Consider the following 16583-nt stretch of genomic DNA (forward strand, 5'->3'; position numbering starts at 1 on the left):
GCGGGCCCACGCCCGTGTAATACGGTTTAACTCTATTGAAGCCCTTGTTACTGTGGTTATTCCTTTTTTATTTAGAATGCATACGTTTTTGACCGTTTTTCCCAATTATCTTAATTAACGAATTAAAACGAACAAAACGGTCAAAAAACGCTTCTTTTTTTTAAAAAAATGGACTGCTTAAAACGCCACGTTTGCCACCACCCTAAGGCGTACCTTAGTCAAATGTTCACTGGATTTACATTTGGTCACCTTGAAATGTAAAGAAAAAAGACCTAACAATGTATAGAGATTCGTGGATTTGGATGACATAACATTTTTACAAACTGTACATTGTTTAGTGCACATACTCTGGAATCTCATACATACTTGTATGTAAATCTTTATTGGTTGTCAAAAATAATAAAAAATGCTTTTTTTTTTTTTAAAAAAGAAAACTAAATTGCATGTGAGCATACCTGCATGACCCCTGCAAACAGCAAAATACCGTATATACTCGAGTATAAGCCGAGACCCCTAATTTTACCACCAAAAACTGGGAAAACCTATTGACTCGAGTATAAGCCGAGGGTGGGAAATGCATTGGTCACATACCCCCCCAGTATATAGCCAGCCAGCCCCCTGTAGTTTACAGCCTGCCCAGCTTGCCCCCAGTAGTATACAGCCTGCCCAGCTTGCCCCCAGTAGTATACAGCCTGCCCCCAGTAGTATACAGGCTGCCCCCAGTAGTATACAGGCTGCCCCCAGTAGTATACAGCCTGCCCCCTGTAGTATACAGCCTGCCCAGCTTGCCCCCTGTAGTATACAGCCAGCCCAGCTTGCCCCCAGTAGTATACAGCCTGCCCCCAGTAGTATACAGGCTGCCCCCAGTAGTATACAGGCTGCCCCCAGTAGTATACAGCCTGCCCCCTGTAGTATACAGCCTGCCCAGCTTGCCCCCTGTAGTATACAGCCAGCCCAGCTTGCCCCCAGTAGTATACAGCCAGCCCAGCTTGCCTCCAGTAGTATACAGCCAGCCCAGCTTGCCCCCAGTAGTATACAGCCAGCCCGGCTTGCCCCCAGTAGTATACAGCCAGCCCGGCTTGCCCCCAGTAGTATACAGCCTGCCCCCAGTAGTATACAGCTTGCCCCCAGTAGTATACAGCCTGCCCCCAGTAGTATACAGCCTGCCCCACATTAAAAAAATAAACGTATATACTAACCCTCCGATGGCCCCGTTGTGCAGCGCTGCTCCCCCGATGTCCGCGCGGCTCCTCTTCTTGCTTCCGCGCCCGTCCTCTTTCTTCTGATGGGCGCCGCCACAGCACTCCCAGGGCCGGCAGGCGCAAAGTATGACGTGCCGCTGCTGACGTCATGCTAGGCGCTGCCCGGGGGAAAAACATGGCGGCGCCGAGCAGAAGAAAGAAGAGGAGCCGCGCAGACATCGGGGGAGCAGCGCTGCACATCGGGACCACCGGAGGGTGAGTATGTAAGTTTATTATTTTTAAGTATTTTTTTACTGCATTTTTTACTGCAGTGACTCGTGTATAGGCCGAGGAGACGTTTTTCAGCACATTTTTTTATACACGAGGTTATACACGAGTATGTCTCCTCCCCAATATCTACAGCTAAAAGCAGCATTTTATTATGCCGAGAATTTCTTTTACTCAGATTGCAAAATCTGCGCATTATGTCAATTTTACTGTTGATAAATGTAAAACTATATCAGATTTTCTATGTTCAAATTTGTGCTTAACCCAAACCCTATATATTGCAATTCTATGTAAACTGCCAGATTTCCTTATATTAATAGTTACTTTTCCCCTTTTTAGGTTACCACTCTGGTACTAAAACAATTTCTAGTTTTTTTAGTCAGTGTTGGCAGTCCACCGGGTTAAAAAGGTTGCCTTTTGGGAGATAAGAATGCTGGCACATAGCGGGTCCATATATTTGAGGTTAATTTGGCTTGTTTATAGCAGTAGTAAACAACAGCATCTCTGGTTTGCCAGTAGTAACTGCTGCAGCTTGGTAATAACTTTGATTTATAACTTGCTATAATGAACAGCCTATACCATTTTCTGATTTGTTCTGTTGCCCTGGTACAGTTATTAGGTTGGCTCTCGGTGGACTGTCTCCGTGCATGGCCCCAGCAAGTCTAGAGTGAGCTGTGCATGTAAAACAAAGATGCCATGTTTATTGCAACAGCAGGAGATGGTTAGCAGGTTTTTTACTTGTGCATTATCCTTGTTCAGCACCCACTTTAGAAGCCTATGATGTAGCTATAAATTGTACAAGCAGGTAGAGAACAGCTATCACATAAAAAGTAAAAATAAAATCTCTGGCGGTCTATTATGTTTTACTATGTTTTTTACCTTTCCTGTATAAAACCGCTTTTTGTTTCTCTCTATAGTAGATTTCATTTTCTATATTGTTTTCTATGCAGTCAGTTTATGAAACTAATTTTTGCAGCATATATCATTTTATTAAACGAAAGAAAATTCTCACATGTCAATCCCCTAGTGATGTTAACACAGTAAAGATCATTTTAACCCCTTACTTTACAATTTACTCAGTTTTCTTCCTGTTTAAGCTCCAATCACTCTCTGTGCTGCTCATTGTAAAATCCCAGGGTGTGGGCGGTGCCTCTCTAACAGACACATTACTGTATAATCCATCTTGTTCTGGTTACATTATCAGAATACAAGCTGTATATGCACTTTCATCTGGCTCCTGACATTGTACTAACACACTGACACATAGACAAAGAGATGAGACAGATCAGAGATGATGAGATGGCTATTGCACACACAGCCTACTACATCACACAGATCATGAGATCCATTAGATGCCTATTACACACACAGCCCTGCTACATCTCACTCTCCCTTCCCCCAGATTACTTATCTCTTTGTAGCTTGTAGTTTGCAGCTCTCTGCTCACCATGTGCTGGCAGGATGTAATCAGTGAGTGTCTCTGAGCTCCTGGCAGGGGGGTGGCTAGAGACACACAGCAGAGACAGCATTTTTGTTAATAACAGTGAATTAGAGAATGTGTTATTTTCTTATGCTGCGTACATATAAGAAACTTGTCTTCGTGGGAATAACCCTTTAACCGGTTCGCGACCGCCCGCCGTGTATTCACAGCGGCGGTCGGGTCGCGCAGCAAGGAGAGGGCTCACGGGCCCTCTCCATAGCCGGTAAGTCTTTGCTGCATATTGCAGCAAAGGCTTACCAATGCTAGCACCGATCGCGGGTGTTATCACAGCGAAGGCTGCCGGCAAAGCTGCCGGCAGCCTCAAAAAGATAGCGGCGCATGGGCGCTGTCATCTTGCATGGGATCGCCGCTCCCCGTGACGTCATCAGGGAGCGGCGATCCGTCTCCATGGTAGCCTCGGGTCTTCGTTTTAACCCCTTCATTACAATGTGCTGATAGCACATTGTAATGAATGAGGAGGAAAATCCCCATATACTGCCATTCTGTAGTATGGCAGTATATGATAGGATCGATCAGACAACTTAGGGTTAGAGTACCCTAGGGAGTCTGAAAAATAGTAAAAATAAAAATAAAAAAAAGTTTTAAAAAAATATTATAATAAAAAAACCTAAAATTTCAAATCACCCCCCTTTCCCTAGAACTGACATAAATATAAATAAACAGTAAAAATCATAAACACATTAGTTATCGAAAATGCCCGATCTATCAAAATATGATAATGGTTTTTCAATGCGTTTAACCCCGTAACGGAAAATAGCGCACTTTAGGCACTTTTTTGCCATTTTGAAAAATATATTTTGAAAAATATCAAAAAATCTATAAAAAGTGATCAAAAGGTCATACAGTCCTAAAATGATATAATTGAAAATATTATCAAATTTAGCAAAAAATGTCACCACCCACAGCTCCGTACACCAAAGTATAAAAAAGTTATTAGCGCCAGAAGTTGGCAAAATAAAAAAAATAATTTTTGTACAGGAGGTTTTAATTTTTGTAAATGTATGAAAACATTATAAAACCTATACAAATTTGGTATCCCCCTTAATCGTACCGACCCAAAGAATAAAGTAGACATGTCATTTGAGGTGCTCTGTGAAAGCTGTAATATCCAAGCCCACAAGAAAATGGGGCAAATGCGTTTTTTCACCATTTTCACTGCATTTGGAATTTTTTTCCCGCTTCCGAGTACATGGCATGGAATATTTAATACCATCACTATGAAGTGCAATTTGTTACCCAGAAAACAGCTCTTTACGTGAAAAAATAAAAAAGTTATAGATTTTTGAAGGTGGGGAGTGAAAAATGGACATGAAAAAACAGGAAAGGGCCCGGTCCTTAACCGGTTAAACAAGAACATAGATAAATCTTTATGCTGATTATACTTTATATTGACTGTTGTTATCACTAATGGCTTTTACATTTTCTTCAAAGTTCAGTCACAACCCGAGGCATTTAGGTTTAGAATGATTTTGATCAATAAGATAATATGAATAACACACAAATAGATCAAGTTTAAGTAAGCATTATGTTGACTGCAATATTTGCAGCTAGAGAATTACACCCGCGGTATTATTTGAAACTCCAATGCAAAAGCTGTTACTGGACCTCCAGCTGCCATTTGGCTTCTTACTGTATGTGGCAAGATTGTTTTAATTTTATTTGCCCTAAAATCATTTTAGAGCCAGGTTTAATGTGTTCTTGATTTTTGTTTTATTGCTTGCAGGAGCCATCCACATCAATACAAAAGTTTCCTGCACTTGGCCAATTTCTGGGCCGCCTTTGTTGGAACCCCTTTGTTGTTGGGCATGGTGAGTATAGAGGGCTTCATTATTTTCTGCTGATGCCCACTGTATGGTTTAAAGGCAGTCCCTGGGTTATTTACAAGATAAGATAAGTCAAATTTGTACAAGTGAGAAATTCAATTATCAGAGATACGGGTAACCATGGAAGCTCTTGTGGAGATCTTAGTTGGATAAAATCCATTCATTGACAACAGGCAAGTGAATAGGTTAGTGTTTAAGCCTACTGTAATACTAATTCCTGCAAGAGAGGGGAAGCTGTTCAAATCCTGTGTGACCAAAATTAATTGGATAACATTCTAAATAATTTACGATACCATATATGGCCGTGTGATGGGATTTCCCAGATTACATTGGTCCCTGCACTGCCGACACATCTACATAAAGGAAATCTACCATCAAAATCAAGCATGATAACCAGGGCCACATACTCATAGATTCAGGCACTGTGACTGTAGTAATCTTATATTTGTTATCCATGACCTTCTTACTTCTACAATCAACTTTTAAAATTATGTTACTGAGCCTGAGGAGCTACTCTAGCCCCTATGTGATCTGGCTTTACAGGCTGTTACACTGCCTCACCTTCCTCCCTGCTCCCTTCCTACTGTATTCTTAGTGCTGAGGCAGGGAGGATGAGACAGTGTAACAGCTTGTAAAGCTGCATCACAGAAGGGCTAGGGTAGCTCCTCAGGTTGATTAGCAAAATTTTAAAAGTTCATTTTAGAAAGAAGGAGGCCATGGATAACAAATATAAGAAGATTGCCATAGTCACAGTGCCTGGATCTAGGAGTAAATGTCGCTGGTTTATCATGCTTCATTTTGATGGTAGATTTCATTTGAAGCAGCGGTTCTCAACGTGTGTCGCGACCCCAGCCGGGGTAGAACCATCAAATCACAGGGGTCGCCTAAAGCCATTGGAAAATACATATATACGATGGCTTTAGTCGCTGAGTATTTATCTGCAGCACTATTCAGCTGGAATGCAAGCCATTATGGACGTGCGTTCCAAACTGAATGCATGTGCACATGTGCAGACGTATAGCATAATTTGTCCGGGGACTAAGGGGCAGGTGGAACGGCCCACACCACAGACAATAGGTGTGCATTACGTGGGTCCGGCACTTGCTGCGTCCGCCCACTGATGACATCAGCAAGTGCTGAACTATGCCGAATTCCGCTTCTCATGTAGTGATCCCTATCACTGAGAAGCTTGCTGGGCATTACGTGGGTCCGGTGCTTGCCGCGTCCACCCACTGATGACGTCAGCAAGCGCCTTACATGAGTAATGTGCAGCTATTACAGAAGGACAGAAGCAGCCTGCAATTATAATAAGGTTATTAATGTAAAAATACAGACACAATACTGTATTCAGACAACTGTAGGGAGGCATATATATACGTCCCCCACAGGTCGTACATACGTCCCCTATGTACGGACATGTTTTATCTTTACCCGTGTTACGGCGTTGTGCATCACAATGGAGAGCGGAGGAGTCGCCACTCCTCCTCTCCATTGTGGAGAAAGTATCGATGGGCATAAGTTTGTCTGAATGTAGCCTAATTCTACATTCAGATGAACATATGGCTGACGCGTCATAGCCGGGCGGGCATACGTTCGACACCATGCAGAGGAGTAGGGGTGACCCCTCTCCATAGGAGTGCGCAGCGCCGTAACATGGGGAAAGATAGGACGTGTCCTATCTTTTTCTCCGTGCGGCACCATATTGCTCGTGCATCCATTACCGGCCTATGGTGGACGTATGTACGGCCGCAAGCATGCAGCCGTAGTCTCCCTACGGTCGTGTGCATGGGGCCTAAGTGTAAGGTGCTTTGTGTGTAATCATTACACAGTACACAAAGCAACTTACACAAAGTAAAATGCATTTACACAGTGTGAAATTGATTGGTCTAATACTATAAGAGACCTTTATAAGATGTAGTTCACACTGTTACCCAATGTATCTCCCATTATTTGCCCATATTCTGAATAAGGAAACTGCTAAAATCAACGTTTTCTGGCATTGAACCCGTCTCCTATTGATTTCATTGCGGATTTTGTAGAAGTGAACTCCCAAGATTTCAATAAGAGGCGGAGAAATGACAGTTTCTGACACATCTCTTTCTCTAGAACTTAAGTCAATGGGAGGCTGCAGCCGATTCCGCTTGCTTATTTTTCCTAGTACGGAAAAATTTACGGCATTTATCTCCTGTACGGCATTTCTGCCGTGGATACCACCGTAGAAATCACTTTTTCATAGTGTGAAAGACCTTTGAAAGATGCCAAGCTGTGCAGAAACTGCAATGCATCCTATTATGTAGTTCACACTGTTCTATATAGAAAACATGCCACTAATCTGGAAAAAAGCAGATCCATTAGTTAAGCATGTGAATATGGCCCCCTGGTCATAGTAACAGGTGTGTAATAAAAAACAACACAGGGGGCCACATAGTTTTTTGGCTGCCACTTTTTCAAGTTTCCTGAAGTTGACCTACTTAATCGTTGCAATATATTTTAAGTTTTTTCCCTTCGTAATACATGTGATGAGTTGCCTGTTTAGTCTCACTTTTGCGACTTTTTATGGTGTACGACTTTTTAGTCCCACACAGTAGTTTACTAAAAGTAAGTCTCGGTCTAGCATGCTCTGTTTTGCGACTTATTAGGCGCTCAAGTTTAACCCCTTAACGTCGAAGCCACTTTTCACCTTCCTGACACGGCCCATTTTTACAAATCTGCCCTGTGTCACTGTAAATGGTTGTCACTTCGGAACGCTTTAACATATCCAAGTGATTTTGAAATTGTTTTCTCATGACACATTGTACGTCATGTTAGTTAAAATATTTTGGTGGTATGTTTTGCATTTATTTATGAGAAAATCAGATATTTGATGAAAATTAGGAAAAATTAGCAATTTTCGAAATTCAAAATGTTCTACTTTTTCCACTCATGAGTCATAACAGCAAAAACGTAATAACTAACATTCACCGAATGTTTACTTTATGCCTCTGTGGTTTTTTATGCATACTCTTATTTTTGTAAGATGTTAAGGGGCTTTGAACGTCAGGTGCAATTTTTCACATTTTCATAAAAAAAGCAAAATCCTGCTATTGAGTGATCTGCTCAAGTTTGAAATTACTCCATTATAGTAACTACACCCCTCAACGTATGTAAAACAACTTTTATGAAGTTTGTTAACCCTTTAATTGGTTTACAGGGGTTAAAACAAAATTGGATGCAATTACGAAATTAAAATTTTTTGGCTAAATGAATGTGTTTTTCATAAAATATACAAATTCTCAGTGGATAAAATACCAAAACACTCCACAAAATTTGATACCCAAATCTCCCCCGTGTATAACAATACCCCATATGTGGTGGTAACCTGCTCTATGGGGGGAGCTGCGCCATTCAGAGCAGATTATGCATTGTCACTTTATAATGGCTATACAATCTTTATTTTTTTGGCATGAGATGCACTTTACAAATACTTCATTTTAGTGGGTCATTAGCTTTTTGATGAGATTTTATTAACTCTTTAATGTATGAAGGAAAACAAAATTGTCAATTTTGGGTTTCTTGTATATTTTAGGGGTCGCACACCATGCACTAAAAATACTATAATATTTTTATTCTATAGATCACTACGATTACGGTGATTCCTCATTTATATAGTTTTTTATATATATTTTACAATTTTACAGGAAAAAAAATGAATATAAAGAAAATCTCATTTGTTTTTGCATCGCCATCTTTTCGGAGATATAACTTGAATATTTTTTGGTTGACAGAGCTAGTTTAAGGCTTATTTTTACGTGTTGCGTTGTCGTGTTCAGTGGTACCTTTTTGGTGCACATAACTTTTTTTGATCACTTTTTGGAACATTTTTGTGAAGGGATTTTATGAAAATTTACATTTTTGGCGAGTTTTTCAGGTTTTGTTTTTACGGCGTTCACCGTACAGGCCCAATAATGTTTTTGACTTATTGTACAGATTGTTACGGACGCGGCGATACCAAATATGTAGGGGGTTTTGGTGATTTTCAGGTTTTTTTTACTTTATTAGATGTGTATAGGAAATGTTTGTGTTTAGGGGACTTTAACTTTATTTAATTAATTCTTTTTATTAAAAAGTGTGTTGATTTAGTGGTTTTAACTATTTTTCTTTACGTTTACAGGTAAGCTTGAACAAGCGATCCACTGATCGCTTGTTCAAGCTATTCTTCACCTAATACAGTGTAATACAGATGTATTACACTGTATTATGTGGCACACTGAGCATGCTCGCTGTGTCACAGCGATCAGAGCAGCGGACCCCCCCCCAGTAAGCGCCGCGGGGGTCCAATTACACTTAAATGCCCCTGACATGCCGCTGTCAGCGCGACCGTGGCATGTTAGGGGTTAACACCCGCGATCGGAGAAATCTCCAATCGCGGGTGTTAGAGGCGGGTGTCGGCTATAATATATAGCCGACACCTGCAGCTTCTGGTGCCGGCTCCGTTTAGGAGCCGGTGCCAGAAGCTTTTCGTACTATTACTGCATTTTGCGAGAACGCACCTCCCGCCATGCAGTAATAGCACGTCAAATGTCGGGAAGGGGTTAACAAACATCTGGGCTACAAATATAAATACAGCAACTGCATTAACTCTTAGAGGCAGCTAACTTTGGTACTCTGCTTGATTCTGCATGCAAAAAGTCACACAAAAAGTCTCACAAAACAAATAAAAAGAAAGCAGGAGTGATGCATGTCCCCCAGAGAATAGTAAATAATAGGAAACTTTAACAAACTCTTTAGATGCGACAATTTTTTCTTTTTTCTTTAGCAAACCGTCTCAATGGATTGCATAGACAAGAATTTTAGGAAAAGAAAATACACTGAGCATTTCTTGCAGTATGGTTTTACCTCAATAATTACAGCAGGAATTGAGAAACTATAATGTGTTATTTGTTGTAAAGTTCTCTCAGCTGAATCTTTGAAGCCAAACAAACTAACACACCATTTTGATAGCAAGCATCCAAGCTTTGCCGACAAGAATATCGACTATTTTAGAAGCAAAGCTGTTGGACTGCAGGGTCCTCAGCAGGGGACGCAGAGCTATGCATCGCTGCAAAGTGCCCCACGAGAGGTCTTGGAATAGGTGGACCTGTGCACCATGTTAATCAACATATCTCATACGCCTAGCCTTCGCCATTATTTCCTCTTTAAGCAGAAAGTCTGTGACACAAAAAAATGATGTCTACAGAACTGCTGGTGGTCGACTTGGGACGTAAGGCCCTGTGCGCCCTGTCCATCTTGAGAGGAGGGTCAAGGGGGTATTAAAAATGCCCTGCAGAACACCTCGGACACGTATATTATGCTTCCTCCATGTGTTGTCCAAGTCCTCTATATGGGACTGTAGTTCTTGGATAGTCTCTTCTTGGGACAAAACCTGGTTATGGAGCACATTAATAGCTTTGCGGGCCGCCACATGATCGTCCTCCAGCGCATCCACCCGTTGAGCCACCATGTGTGTATCTTTGCATACTTTGGCAATAGCTGATTTACATGTCTCCTTGACTTCTGATATCAGAGCTTGAAAGTCCAACTTAGTAGGCAATTGTTGTACGTGCATCCACCAATCAGCGCGTGGTTGGGAAGGGGGCTCCGTGGCTAATGACCCGTCTGCGGCAGGGGACCAAGAGCGGTGGGGCGATAATGAATGCAGGGCTTGTGGAGTAGAAGCGTATATCTTCATATTTCAAAACAGACTAAAATCACTTTTTAAGTAGGAAAACCGTCTTAGTAGACTCAAAAGTACTTTGTATGAAAATAACCACAGGATATGGAACACAAATGTAAGGGTCCCTTTTTTTTAATAAAACATAAAAAAAACACAGTTCATTTTCATGTTTCACCTTTCATATCGTCTCTGTTTTTACATAACATCAACCTACAGTCACTTTCCTGGGGTCTGTAACGGCTGGAATTTATCTTTGTATTAAAACAATAAAGAATGGAACAAACGTTTGTGGTCTTTGTTTCACCTTCTTATATTTAGAAAGGCCAGAGCCACCCCCTCTATTTTCCTTTAATTACAATACTTAACATATTCCCTTCTTTATAATGCTGAGCATGCATTTTGTGTGTGGGGAGCAGAGCAGGCAGTTAAAATGATTTTTACTACTGTGGTGTAGTGGTTGGGTTATTTTCTCATTGTGAAACAGGAAATCATAATCATATTGTTTAAATGTCTGCTGTAAAAGAATAGGCTTTGATTTACAGAGTTTCCTGCAGAATAAAAAGTTAGCTGACCACACGGGATGAGCAGAGGAGGACTTAGATTTACCCATGCTCATAAAGAAAATTATGGTGAAAAGTGAGGTCCAGTCAGTAAAAGAAAATGACTAGAATACACGTTTGTCGGCTGAAATTGACCATACATTACTTATTTGCAAAGTTCTACCAGCAGGAGGTCACAACATGCCTACAGGCCAGCTGGACATTTATTACATAAGGCTGTTTTACATCATTGTCAGCACCTAATGGAGCCATAGAGTTCAATTAAAGTAACTGTTACGCCAGGTCATTTCTATCTTAGATAGATGCTTTGGTTGCCAATAAAGAATGAAAGAAGTAGAAGACTGGATGCAGGTTTTTTTTTTTTTTTTTTTTGGGGGGGAAAGTGTATATTTCCCGTCCATTTAGTTAATGATTTTAAAATACTAACTTATTGAGTGAAGTACCACAGGTTCTCATCTTCATAATTTGCAAAGATAATTATTTTTTTTTAAATAAATGCAAAACTAGTTCAAGTCTGCTTAGTAGTTTTTCATCCCAACAGCTGCTTATGGACTACCTCTGAGTCATTTTGCACTTCCTTTGTGTATGTTGGCATGAAAATGTACTTTGTAAAAGCACCGCCATGGTAGAGTTTAGTGCTGATTTATACAACCATTTCTTAACATAGAAACTCAACCCCAGTAATTATTTGAACTTCAAAAACCTGGACATTTTCATTTACTTTTATATTTCCACTATTATTAGTTACTTGATACATTTGTTCACATTCTAGGTTTCCTTTCTTTAATTGTTTGCTTCTGATATTTGCTGAATATTTGCTGCAGATTTGAGAATGGGTTGAAATATAGAGTTTTTCTTAACCCCTTAAGGACCAGGACCTTTTTTGTTTTTTGCGTCTTTATTTTTCACTCCCCACCTTCAAAAATCTTTTTTATTTTTCCATGTAAAGAGCTGTGTATGGGCTTGTTTTCTGAATAACAAAGTGCACTTTATAGTGTTTGTATTTAATATTCTATGCGGTATACTGGGAAGCAGGAAAAAAATTCTGAATGCCGTGAAAATGATTAAAAAAACACCACATTTACGCTTTTTCTTGTGGGCTTGGATTTTACGTCTTTCACTGTGCACTCCAAATTATAGGTCTACTTCATTCATTGGGTCAGTATGATCACGGGCATACCAAATTTGTATAGGTTTTATAATGTTTTCATACATTTACAAAAATTAAAACCTCCTGTACAAAAAAAAAAACTTCATTTTTCCATCTTCTGGCTCTAATAACTTGTGGGTGTAATTTTTTGCGACTTTTGATGACGTTTTCAATGCTTCTATTTTTAGGACAGTACGACCTTTTGATCACTTTTTATAGAGTTTTTTTATATTTTTCAAAATGGCAAAAAAATGCCATTTGCGACTTTAGGTGCTATTTTCTGACGTGGTGATGCCTAATGTGTTTATGATTTTTACTGTTTATTTATATTCATATGACTTCTAGGGAATTTATTATTATTTTAATATACCGAATATACTCCAGTATAAGCCGACCCGAGTATAAGTCGAGACCCCTAATTTTGACACAAAAAAACCTGGAAAAACGTATTGACTCGAGTATAAGCCGAGGGTGGGAAATGCATTGGTTACAGCCCCCCAGTGTATAGCCTGCCATTTAACCTGCCTTCCGGGGGTCTTTCCCCCAAGATCGGCGTCCCCGCGTCATTTTCGGAGGCGCCGATCGCTGCTATGGCATCTCTGGGGTCCGATCGGGACCCAAGAGAAGCCTTAAGGCAGTGCCTTTAAGATGATGTCTGTGACATGTGCATAGGCTGACACTGCTAATAGCCTGCAATATATAAGTATTGCAGAGCATTATCATGAACAAGCAATCAGATGATGACTTTATAAATCACTAAAAATGCCCATAAGCCCCAAAACATATAAAGAGAAATATAAGGCTCAAATAAGTCTAAATAATAGCACAAACCCCACATATATAGTATCACCGTGTCCGTAACAATCCGTAGAATAAAACTAAATAACTATTGAACCCATACGATGAACACCGTAAAAAAAAAAACTTTAAAAACCTGCCAAAAATTATGATTTTTACCTATTGAATCTCACTAAAAATGCAATAAAAGGTGATCTACAAAACATATGTCCCGCAAAAAACAAGCCATCAACCAACCAGCTCTATTGACAATAACGTAACAATGTTATGCCACTTGGAAGACGTTGATGCAAAAATGATAGATTTTTCCACCACATTAGGTTTTTATTTGGCAAATTAAACGCAAGAAAAAATATATATCCCCGTAATCGTATCGACCCATAGAATAAAGATAACAGGATTATTAGGCTATACGGTGAACACGTAAAAAAAAAAGTTAAAAATCCAGTACAGAATTGATGCTTTTCTACTCGTGACCTCAAAAAAAGTTCCTAAATTTTCAACAATAGGTGATACCAACCCCAAAATGGTAACACTGGAAAAAGCATCTCATCCCGCAAAAAAAATGCCATCACATGGCCCCAATAACGAAAAAGCGAAGATTTTATAGCCTTCAAAAGGAGCCAATGAGGAAACCAAAATCCTGGCAGCTGCAGGGTGCTCCATCCCTTCTGCGCCTCGCTGTGCCCCCATAACACAAGGACCGACCACATGTGGGGGGTCTCTGCACTCAGGAGAAATTGTAGAACAAATTGTATGGTGGGTTTTCTTTTTTTATCTTTTGGAAATGTGTCAATTTTAGGGCTAAATGAACGTATAACCGGCAAAATTTGACCATTCTAAATTTTTCACCTCCATTTTGATTCAATTACTATGAAGATCTCAAGAGGTTAACAATCTTCGTAAAAGCTGTTTCTGATAGCTTGAGGGGATCAGGTTTGAAAATGGGTTGATTATATAGGGGGGTTTTAATGCTAAATACGTAAAATTTAATTTCAAACAGTATTTATCTCCAAAATAGTCAATTCTGAAAATACGGAAAATCGCTATTCGATTTGTAAGCCGTCTGACATCATAATAAATTATCCAAACATTTCAAAAATTATAAAAATGTAAAGTAGACATATGGGAAATGTTATTCGGCAAGTTATTTAGGTGGTAAATCTATCTGCCTGAAAACGCAATGATTTCGAATTTTGAAAATGGCAAATTTTTCTACAAATTCATCATTTTTTTTTTTGTAAATAAACGCAAAACTTATCAGCCAATATTTACCACTAAAATTAAATACAACATGTGGGGAAAAAACAATCGTAGAATTGTTTAGATAAGTAACAGTGTTCAAAAGTTATAACCATATTAAGAGACGCAGCTCAGAATCCAAAAAATGGGACTGAGCCTCAAGCTACAAAATGGCTGCGTCCTTAAGGGGTTAAAGAAAATTCTCAAACTTCAGTCCCCTAGTGATGTTTTCACAATAAAAATCCCTTTTAACCCCATACTTTACAATTTTAAGTGTTATTGCTGTTTTAGCACCAATCACTCAGTGATGATAAGTTTAAAATTCCAGAGTGTGGGCGGGGACTCTAAGCAAACACAATATGATCCCTGTAGTGCTGTGAGATAGTGTGCTGAAAATGTGGTTAAATTGTGTATTAAATTAAATTATGTGTACAAGGTTTATATCCACTTTTATTTACCTTCCGAACAATCTTCTAGTATCTGACACATAGAAAGAGAGATGAGACAGATCAGAGATGAGATGAGGAGATCCATGAAATGCATATTACACACAATGACATTCTTAGCTCTGCTACATCTCTGTTGTGTTGTTTGTCGGCAGGAAGTCAGTGTGTGTGTGTAAGAGCTCATCCTGGAATGCAAGGGTGGAGGCTAGAGGCAGAGAGCAAAGAAGAGCTCAGCACATTGTTAGACAGGAGAATAATATGTCTGCTGATCCTAAAGTCAGAAGATCCAGGGTGGGAAAACCAGGGGCAACTGAAATTGTGTACCCCAGGACTAATAGAGACAGATTGGAATGATATCTGAGAAATGCTGTATTTTTGTTAATAACAGGGAATTAGAGAATGTGTTATTTTGTTATCCTGAGTATATTTAAGAAACTAGTGTTTGTGGGAATACCCGTTAAGGCCAAAATAGACCTAGTCCTCAGCGTGTTAATAAGGTTTTCCAGCTAAGTGAAGTTGCTGCTCCCCCTAGAGGCAGGTGAGTCGCATAACCAGCCTTTCCTAGGCTTGTTGGCTACAACGAGAAGGTAAAATGTGGACAGGGGCCACTGGGGAGAGTTTTGTTATGGTTAAAATTGCAAAAATAAAGTCTTTGCATCTCTGTTTTCTGACACAAGTTACTCTGCTTACAGAGCTCTGTATGGTGTAATGTTTTCGAGGGACAAGCTGGTGTTTCCATTTCAACTAGATTTTAACTGTATGGCCTTTTCATCATCTTTTATTAAAATCTTTATAGACGGCAATATGCTGAAACGGTTGATTTTTATTTTACAATTGTGGTTTTCAGCTTATGGTATAAATTCTGTGATATGTCTAACTTTTTAGAATTTCCATGTTTATGAATAGCTTTATTTATGTGTGTATATCTTTGGTTAGGAGTATTTGAATGAAAGTTTTTAATTTAAAAAATATTGTTGGCCTGTTGCTCCTGTTTTTTTGTGCCACAGTTGGGGTTAAACCACACCACCTTACATTTTAACTTCTTTTATTAGTGTCACCACCAATTGTGGCAGTTAATGGCAGGTATTTGCTGTACAATACAAGAGACACCTAACCGTATGCAGGGGCTCCGCTCATGAACTCTCTCTAAACAGCTGTAACTTTAACCATTGCATTCATTTATCTTGGCCACTTGCCAACAGATTAACTTTACTAGAATTTAAATATACAATGTTGCTTAAAAATGTATGTCAAAATGTCACTTTTCTTTAATTGCAGTTTATAAACTGGCCACAAGATGTCAGCATAACAAACTATGGAAAAGGTCTCGCTTTTCCACTGCTGTGCTGACTGAATACTAATATCAGCAGTGTATATTTACAAGTGGAAAAAAAATACTGTTTCTATGTCAAGTTACATGCACACTGATAAAGATTAGCCTCAAGAAAGCGATCGCGATGTGGTCTTGGGTCGCAAAGACTTCCCCGTGGTGATGACCAGAGAAGAGGTTGCCCAAGCTGCAACCTGGAATTGGATTTATAATACTCGGTTCTATAATTTGGAGCCCAGGTAGTCTGTGCATGCATATACACATGTTTGTATGTATATATAATTATAGTAATTTATTTATTTCATACATTTATGTGAAAAAGGACGAGAGCTTAAAGAAGACCTGTCACCAGAATTTTACCACCCAAACAATGCCTGCTGATAAAAGATTGCAAGTACTCCCCATATCACCTAAAATTAGCTGCCAATGAGGCATTGTACCTTAGTTAAAGTCATTTTTCTGATATGCAAATTAGCTTTCCTGACTCTTGTCTGCTGGCTTCGACTCTTCTCTCTCCTGGGCTACCAGTAAACCACACCCCCTTATTTTGACTGACAGCATTGCCTTGTGTT

The 16583-nt window shown here is 39.5% G+C and overlaps 1 protein-coding gene across 4 annotated transcripts in view; it reads left to right on the plus strand.

Moving 5' to 3' along the window:
- The window catches only part of FANCC (FA complementation group C), a 110570-nt gene that overhangs the window by 6065 nt on the left and 87922 nt on the right, over positions 1 to 16583 (plus strand). For all 4 annotated transcript variants that reach the window (XM_072150838.1, XM_072150837.1, XM_072150840.1 and 1 more), the window contains exon 3: positions 4694 to 4778. In XM_072150838.1, coding sequence (XP_072006939.1) covers positions 4694 to 4778 — 85 coding nt within the window. The remainder of the gene's footprint in view (positions 1 to 4693; positions 4779 to 16583) is intronic.

This window comes from Engystomops pustulosus, chromosome 1, assembly GCF_040894005.1.
Source record: "Engystomops pustulosus chromosome 1, aEngPut4.maternal, whole genome shotgun sequence".
Classification (NCBI taxonomy): Eukaryota; Metazoa; Chordata; class Amphibia; order Anura; family Leptodactylidae; genus Engystomops; species Engystomops pustulosus.